We start from the raw sequence: 8,689 nt of genomic DNA, 5'->3' as shown, positions 1-8,689 counted from the left end.
ACATATGTAAAGTCACGAAAGCCCAATAATTTAATAATACATAACAGAATTATAAGCCCATATTAATTAAAAAGACCCTATAACTGTACAGTTTAATTAGATCTCACCTTACCAGAGGCCTGGCTCCTCCTTGGACCCACAGTATCAGTTACTTAATAATACTCAGGTGGTGAGAAACAGTGATGCATCTTCAGGACGTGTCAAGTTCCTTCCAGTTTTCAATATAGAGGTCACCAGCTGCTTTTTCACCGCCTCTGGGGAAAACCGCGGCACCTAAAAATGGACCATGACCTTTGGAAGAATATCTAAAATAGTATCTGTATTTTTAGGTGGTTGAGCTGCAAAACAAAGCTTCTAGAAGAAGTTGGTCATTTCTGCCCCTTCCATACCTGAACTTGTAAATCTCCCCAAAGAGTTCAGAGATCCTACCTTGCACATTTGGAAGTCAATTCTTATAGGTTTCCGGGTAGGAAATATTCTCATATTGTAGCTGATGCAGATAAAACTCCCCCTTCTTCCACTGACCTATGACTTACTGGATTATTGTCTCATCTGAGTCCTATCATTTGCTCATGTTCATTGCCTGCAAGTTTTTCAAGAGTTCTTGCTTCCCAAGTTCCTGACTATTGTGTTTGTGTTGCCCTTCAAAATGCACAGGGCTCGCCAAAGAAAGGTAGTTCATAGAAGAACAGAATGTTCTCTAACGTATGTGGATGTTCCTCCCCCCCCCCCCCCCCCCCCCCGTTAAGGGGAAGCCTGTGCAGTGCCACACTTTGCAGGACAAAGCTGGCCATGAAGAGTCAGGGTGACACCTGGGTGGGGGGTGGGGAGGACAAAGAGCGTGATGGAGAGCATAGGCCCTAGCAACAGACGGCCGGAAGGTTTGCTTCCTGATTCTAGAACACTTACTGTATGACCTTTCATAAGTTCCCTAACTTTTCTGTGCCCTGGTTTCTTTATCTAGGAAAGGAGAATAATAAAATTGACTTGGGTTTGTATTGGACAAAATAACATACGCCGGTGGGACACAGTTAAGCACTTAATAAATGTGAGCTGTTATTATTCCTCTCAACGGTATTGAGAGAAACCCCATGGTTTCTGAGCAGCAGGAATCAGCTGGAATCTTTTAAGTAAGGAACACTGAGAGCTAAAGGCCTTATGGGAGTTTGGCCCTGGGACGGGAGTTGTGAATCTGTGATAAAGAACTTTCTTTCCAGAGAAGGGTCCTGACTTGTAATAGAGAGCCCAGGTTGACTGATGTGAGCCAGCTCCACAGTCTTATCTGTCCCCTGTCTAGTTTGCATCTCCTGTGAGGGTTCCAGTCAGTGCTTCAGCCAAGACCCCATGGCGACTTACTACTGCCCCCTAGAGGACTGAGGAAGTCGCTAGCAGAAGCCAGGTCTGCTCTGCCAGGAAGTGTATCCCATGTTAGCGACTTCCCTCAGAGCTGGAATATCTTCAAGTGAATCTGGGGTCACTTAGTGTCTCAGCCTCTCCTTTCCTCACCAGAAAAATGGGGAGAGTAATGTCTCACACACAGGATCGTGGTGAGAATCAAATAAGATAGGAGCACATGTGAAAATTTATGATTCTAGATGTTTCTGTCATTATGTAGTGGTTATAGTAGCAATAATTATTCTCTTTGACAATTCTAAGGGACCCGCTAGGACAATTCTCTTTAAGGGACCCGTTAGGGTGAGAAGACTTTGCAGTAGGGCTCTCCCTTAGAATCAGAGTAGCCATCAGGCTCTGACTGTGGTTCTTAGTCCCACACCCTGATACAAAACAGCTTTCCAGGGCAGTAGAGGGCTAGGCTCCAGCCTCCATGACAAATTTGCAACCTCCTGAGGCCAGGAGGGGGTATTTTCTGGGACCTGGAGGAGCTAGACTTTCCCCCCTGCCTCTCTGAGAAGCAACAGGTTGGTGGTCCATTACCACCAAGGTGCAACCTAATTTCGCCACAGTCCTTATCAGAATCTTCCATACTTCTAGCTTAGCCCTGCCCCCAGTTCCCTTCCCACCTTTGCTTCAGGGGCATTCTCATCAGGTGGGGTGTGGCTTGCTTTTTCTTTTCTTTCCGTCTTTTTTTTTTTCTTTTTTTTCCTACAACCACTTGGAATAGCTGCCTTGAGGGACGTGAGGCTGAGGGTTGCATAAAAGCTCAAGGGAACTCTGTCCATCACACTCAGGACCTGCTTCCTTCCACTTAACCTCCACCAGCCTCTTGCGCTCCCGCTGGCACCATGCTGAGGAAGGCCCTGATAGTCACAGCCTGGTTTACCTTGGCTGTGACTTACCCTGTAATACTCCCGGGTAAGTGGACCATTGGGAGGTCTGTTGGAGAATGAAACTGAAATTCTTTTATGGGGTGTGTGTGTGTGGGGGGGGGGGTCTTTCTGCAGAAACAGAAAGAGCAAAAGACAAAGACCAGCAGTGAATGTTGCAAAGTGAAGTGGGTGAAATTATATCCACTTGGTGTTAAGTTGGAGATGGGCAGGTGGTGGAGCCCCGGCGCCTTGGACACATGGAGTGCTAAGCTAAAATGTGGATTAGGTGCTTGAGTTGATCTCATAAAGGTAATAAGTTTGGGCTAGACGGGCTTAGGGTGGGTGATGGGAAAACATCACTACTGAGGGTTTTCTGTGGCCCTATTCGCTCTTGGGTCCTAAAGAGGCTTTATTCTATTTAGTGCCGGTTGAAAAGTCCTAGGTTGTATCCTCATTTTATAGCAGAGTGCAGTTCAGAGTGCTTCAGCAGTTCATTCAGTCACGTGCAATGGAAATCAGGGTGTCTGGAATGGAAACTTATGAATCACACTGAGAAAGGAAAGAAATAGGGGTCTTCCTGAACCGGAGAGAAAAGGAAAGCTTTCCCCTAAAGGCTTTCTTTTCTACTTCTTTCCAAATTCAATTTGATTTCTCGGGAGAAAGGGTGTTCGTTCTTTTGCATTAAAATAATTACTTTCAGGGCCACTGGGTGACCTAGTCAGTTAAGTGTCCAAGTCTTGATTTCGACTTAGCTCATGGTCTCATGATTCGTGAGTTCGAGCCCTGCTTCGGGTTCTGTGCTAACAGTGTGGAGTCTGCTTTGGATTCTCTGTCTTTCTCTCTGCTCATCCCCCACTCATTCTCTCTCTCTCTCTCTCAAAAATAAATAAACGTTAAAAAAACTTTAAAAATAATTACTTTCCCCCATCCTCTTCCTCCCAGAACTCCCTCTGATACCTTTCAATTGATCAGATGCTGTATTTGGGGTTCTTCACTGTATACGCATGAATGATACAGCATAGTGACTAAATTAGAGAGCTAATGATTTTGGCCTCATTGGCAGTGTGCCCATAACCTGGTCACCGAGGCTAGGCAGCCACAATGACTGGGTATATTTCACTACAGTGAAGGATTCACTACTGGCTCAAGAAGACCCTGGTTGTAAGCTCATCAGGTCTACATGGTTATGATGCTCTTATGGTGAGCAAACCCCCAAATATCTGCATTGTGCATTCTATGGGAGAGACTGGGAAGTTGGGTCCTAGACTTCACCCAGTAAGTGAAAAACCGGTAGGAGTAGCCCATTTTAGAGTCGATTCCATTCTGGTTTATGCACCTTGGAAATAGCTGTTTTCCTGGCTCCTTCCCCCTTTTGGTTTCTGTTTTTAGTTTTCAGGAACCTGGAAGGATTATATCCAAGGAAGGATATCCCTGGAGTTTTTATTCAGTTTCTGTCTAATTTGTATATAGAGGCACAGTATTGAATTCTTCTTCCTAAACTGACCCTCTCAAAGAAAGATGGTGTAGCGGGCTTTGAGCATACTCTCCTGGGTGGCAGTTAAAGTCTTCTGTCCTTTCTAGCACTTGGCAGGAGAGAAACTTGTGGTGAGACCACATTTGACTCAATATACTCTTTTATGTTCCAGATTTTCCCCGGAAAAAGATCTAGCTTGAAGTAGTGTAGAGATGGTGAAAATATTCTTCCTAGATAGTACTTAAATAATTCTTCTCCTTCTTCCTCCTCCTCCTCTTCCCCTTCTTCTTCTTCCTTTTCTTCTTCTTCTTCTTCTTCTTCTTCTTCTTCTTCGTTGTCGTCATCTTCTTCTTCTTCTCCTTTTTTTTTTTTTTTTTTTTTTGGCTCCTCTGGAATTCATTACTGACCTAGACTTGACCACTGACCTTGAGTTGATTAATGCCCTTGGATTTACCACTGAACTAGAGTCCTCCGCCATCCTGGAGTCATCTACTTACCCAGAGTCCACTGTCACCCCAGAGTCCCCCACCGACCTAGAGTCATCCACCACCACAGAATTCACTGCCACCTTGGAGTTGACCACTGACCCAGAGTCCCCCACCGACCTGGAGTTGTCCACCACCACGGAGTCCACTGCTGCCCTGAAGTTGACCACTGACCCAGAGTTCTCCACCGATCTGGAATTTTCCACTGACCTGGAGTCCTCCACCGACCTGGAGTTTTCCACTGACCTGGAGTCCACGGCCACCCCAGAGTCAACCACTGACCTAGTCTCCATTGGTGTAGAATCGACCACGGATGTGCATCTTGAGAACACACCAACCTTTGGTAAGTGAGGGTTTGGGCTTCAGAGGAGGCCTGGGCAGGAGTTGGTGAGCTCCCATTGCATTTCTGAGAGAAAGCCTGCTTTCCTCCAGTGTACTTGATTTCCCAATGTAAGCTGATGATCAAAGCCATCCTCTATTTTGTTGTCCTAGAATTATCTACTGAAGTGGAATCAAACACTGATAGCTCTGAGGAAGCAACTGCTGAGGCTACAGGTAAGGATTTCTGACTTCAAAAATGCAGAAATTTCTTCCTCCTTTTTCTTGTTTATAGGTCATTGCATAGAAATGTCCTGAGGTATCTCATACATTTGGGGATACTTTTGCTGCTTTGTTCTCTATGGTAGAGGGAAGTTTTGCCAAAAGTTCTCTGAAACTTGTAGAAAATTGAAACATTTTCCCCGAGTGTCAGAAACCGGAATTGCTTGGATGCCAACATAGCTCCATCCCAGAGGTCTGCCCAGACCTGACCAGGACCAGCCTTCAGGGCTTCTCAAAGAGGAGGGGCTTGGTGTCTCCAATGGACTGAAGTATGTGAAGTATGTGGTGGCCAAAAAGGGGTTGACAATTTCCTTTTCTCTGCCAGTTCATTACCATTCAGTTTACATAGAGAACTTTTTGAGAGAAGGTTATGGTAAATGTAAGTCTTATTTGCATATAGACTGAACAAAAGAGAAAAGAGATTTAAAAGCTTTATGCGTTAAGCAGTGGTCCTATCTTTGCCCAACCCTCTTTCCAGTCTCTACCTTCTTTCATTTTTCTGTCTTCCACCTAGCCAAGGGGCCATAAGATTTCGATGCTTTCTACCCCCACAAAACAAACCCCAATACTTTAAGGGATGCCTGGGATGTTTGCTAAGAAAGACTCTTGGGTCTTATCTACAAAAGCAAATTTCTATATGATCTGATTCTTATGTCTGCAAATAATAGCTAAAATTTATCGCGATTGTCTATATTCCAGCACTGCTCTAAGTGTATTGGGGTATCGAAGGGAGTAGTGGGAGGAATCTAGAAATGGTATGTTAGTGGAAAGGCCTATTTTGAGGAAGGGTTGTTTCCCTGGCTTTAACATCTTCCTCTTCCACTAATTGTCTTCCTCGAAGAATTGACATCATTTGCAACACGAAGCTCTACTTCACTATTGTGTTCTAATTACCCAAACTGTAATCTGGCTTGATTAAAGAGTTCATCTGTGTTAATGATGTCTTCCCCTGCCCCCTCCCATGGGGCGTTAGGAAAATTCTCATGTTTGACTACAAGATCCATCTGGTCATTTTTGCTAATACACTGGACCTCGTACCTGCTTATCAAGAGATGCTTTCTGACTGTGGAATTTACCCACAAAATGAGGGTCTTTGTTTTTTTTCCCCTCACCATAATGTATTTATTTATTTAACTTTTTTTTTTCAGTTTTATTGAGATGTAATTGACATCAGCTTAAGGTGTACAATGTAGTGATTTGATATGAATGTATATTGAGAAGCTGTGGTTTTTAATAGAGAAAATCAATGGAGGTTTTAACTTTTTAAGTTAAGAAACGTACTCCTTTATTTCTAGAAAATGTCACTGCCACTTACTCAGAAGAGCCCATGACTAGAGGACCAGGTAAGGCCAAACAGCTTTGTCTTTCTCGCCTATTCTTGGTCTTCAAGGGTTTTTTGTTTTTGTTTTTTTTTTTTCCTTGGGAGGCTTTCCAGAACAGACTCAGGAAGTGGGACTCTGGTAGGGACTCTGCCTCTGTTTATACCCTTCTCACTCATGTCTGCTCAGCTTCTGGGGGAGAAGAGGGAATGAAGTTATAACAAATACACGTGCTGCTCTTAGGGACTTGTAAGTGAGTGGAGACCTCCCCTTAAACCAGATCATCCTCATGGAGTGCATCTGTGTTCCATTTATAACAGTAGGATTTCAGGTATGGCAGAGGACCCTGGCAGTTGGGAGAAGGAAGGTGTGGGTGCCACAGACTTAGTGGAGCCCTCTGTTTACCAGGGCTACGTGACGCGGTTAACTGAATGCTAGACCCACTGCGAGTGATCCTTACTGACGTGAATAAAACCATTTCTTTACTTAATTTCAGAAGAGCCCAGCACCTCCGTGGGAAGCAATGAGTATGTCTAAGTACCTTTTTGTAAGTTTCTTCTCTCTGGCCCTGATTCCTTATCAAGGGTTTGATACCATTTTCAGTGCTGGTTTTCGTACACTGTGAAAGGAGTCCAAACTGACAACTTCCAAGATGCTGAGATCAGTTATAAAAGCTCACATGAGCTCAAAGGCAACCTCTTTCCTCTCTGATGTTTGTCTTGATTGTCTGGTTGTTCAGCAACCAAATAAGCATACGATAAACAAGTCTTCTTGCTTGAGTTTCCCAAGATTGCATTTTCCTCTCTATCTTGGATGTGGATTCCAATTCAGTATATGGAGTCTTTTTCTTTTTTTTATTTTTTTTTATTTTTAACGTTTACTTATTTTTGAGACAGAGAGAGACACAGCATGAACGGGGGAGGGGCAGAGAGAGAGGGAGACACAGAATTGGAAGCAAGCTCCAGGCTCTGAGCCATCAGCCCAGAGCCCGACACGGGGCTCGAACCCGCGGACCGCAAGATCGTGACCTGAGCTGAAGTCGGACGCTTAACTGACTGAGCCACCCAGGCGCCCCATATGGAGTCTTTTTCAAAGGAAAAGTCTGAAGAAAAGTCATCAGATTTTCCAATGCACAGACTATATAATTCAGTTAAAAACTGTAAAGCCTCAGAGTTCTGAATCAGGAGGTCCCGGTTTTACTAAGTGGCCTCATTTTGGGCTTTTTTTTTGGAAGCCTCTAAAATGGTTTCTTCATGAAATAAAGTGGCTACCTGGACAGTGTGTAAATATCTGACTTGAGACACAAGGAGAGGGAGGGAGAATAAGGAGTTTACACCTTAAAGAAATGAAGTCACATGTCCAAGGTCACAGTGGGCAGCGGGGAAGATGGGGGTGATCTGTTGAACACTAGTTTCTTTTGGTAACTCCTTTTTTTTTTTTTTTAATTTAGAAAATGAAGCAGATTTTCCATTAGTTGTGACCATCACCCTTCTAACCACAACTTTCTGAGAAGATTCTGAGCTTCTGAACAAGGCTTCCACCCCATTATTGGAGATTGAATATTGTAAAGGCCTAGATGTACCTGTTGAAGATAAACAGAGTGACAGGAGTTGTACCCACACAAAGGAGGGGTGTCTTTTAACAGTGTCCCATTTCGCAGGGGCTCAATAAATGTTGATTAGAATTGAATTTTGAGAGGGGTTTTTTATTTTATTTTATTTATTTATTTTTTAAATTTTTTTTTTAACATTTATTTATTTTTGAGACAGAGAGAGACAGAGCATGAACGGGGAAGGGGCAGAGAGAGAGAGAGGGAGACACAGAATCGGAAGCAGGCTCCAGGCTCTGAGCCACCAGCCCAGAGCCTGACGCGAGGCTCGAACTCATGGACCACGAGCTCGTGTCCCGAGCTGAAGTCGGACGCTCAACTGACTGAGCCACCCAGGCGCCCCGGGGTTTTTTATTTTATAAAGGGACAGATTGCTTATTTGCCTTGTGTTAGTACTAATAATCATTTTATTCCTCTCTGGTAGATACTTTATAACCAGGCTTTAACTCTTGATGGCCCCAAGAAAGCATGAAATCAACTATGGAAAACATATTAGTTTTCCTATTCCTGCTGTAACGAATTACTACAAATTTAGTGGCTTAAAACAACACAGACCTATTTTATAGTTTTGTAGCTCAAGTCTGAAGGCATCTCACTGGGTTAAAAATGTGTTGCTGGGGCTGAGCTCCTTTCTGGAGACTTTATGGAAGAATCTATTTTCTTGCCTGCTTTGTTTGCCCCTCTTTCATCCTGAAAGTCAGCAGTGGCTGTTTGACTCTCTCGTTATATCACAGTCACTGACACTGACTACTGCCCGTCTCTTCTACATTTAGGGACACTAAGAACACATCGGGCCCTACCTGGATAATCCAGGATAATCTCCATTTCAAGGTCAGTTGACTAGCAACCTTAAATCCCATTTGCCATGTAACTTAACATATTCACTGATTCTGGGAATTAGTCAGTGAGTGTCTTTGTGAGGCCATTATTCTTCA

General features: G+C 43.8%; 1 protein-coding gene across 5 annotated transcripts; it reads left to right on the top strand.

Annotated features, from left to right (window-relative positions):
• The first annotated feature begins 2,101 nt into the window (after positions 1-2,101).
• On the top strand, positions 2,102-7,834 carry LOC132694710 (uncharacterized). Of its 5 annotated transcripts, none has more exons than XM_078450085.2 (6): positions 2,102-2,313; positions 4,333-4,569; positions 4,719-4,781; positions 6,122-6,169; positions 6,642-6,672; positions 7,042-7,425. In XM_078450085.2, the coding sequence occupies exons 1-6, from the start codon at positions 2,244-2,246 to the stop codon at positions 7,115-7,117; spliced, it is 525 nt and encodes a 174-aa protein (XP_078306211.1). In that variant the 5' UTR covers positions 2,102-2,243; the 3' UTR covers positions 7,118-7,425. The 5 variants fall into 5 exon arrangements, with proteins under 5 accessions (XP_078306211.1, XP_078306209.1, XP_078306210.1 ...); XM_078450083.2 differs by having other exon boundaries at positions 2,104-2,313; positions 4,207-4,569; positions 7,042-7,412; XM_078450084.2 differs by having other exon boundaries at positions 2,105-2,313; positions 4,261-4,569; positions 7,042-7,297.
• Positions 7,835-8,689: the final 855 nt, after the last annotated feature.

Source organism: Panthera onca, chromosome B4 (genome assembly GCF_046562875.1).
Source record: "Panthera onca isolate mPanOnc1 chromosome B4, mPanOnc1 haplotype 2, whole genome shotgun sequence".
Classification (NCBI taxonomy): Eukaryota; Metazoa; Chordata; class Mammalia; order Carnivora; family Felidae; genus Panthera; species Panthera onca.
The sequence above is the reverse complement of the archived record's forward strand: the minus strand, read 5'-3'. Positions and strand labels throughout refer to the sequence as shown.

Excerpts from the sequence above, each read along its gene's own strand:
- LOC132694710 (XM_078450083.2), top strand. The coding sequence starts at position 2,244 with ATGCTGAGGAAGGCCCTGATAGTCACAGCCTGGTTTACCTTGGCTGTG. Across the intron at positions 4,570-4,718 it reads TGAGAACACACCAACCTTTG|AATTATCTACTGAAGTGGAA; the intron begins GTAAGTGAGGGT and ends TTGTTGTCCTAG. Across the intron at positions 6,673-7,041 it reads ACCTCCGTGGGAAGCAATGA|AGAGAGACACAGCATGAACG; the intron begins GTATGTCTAAGT and ends TTTTTGAGACAG.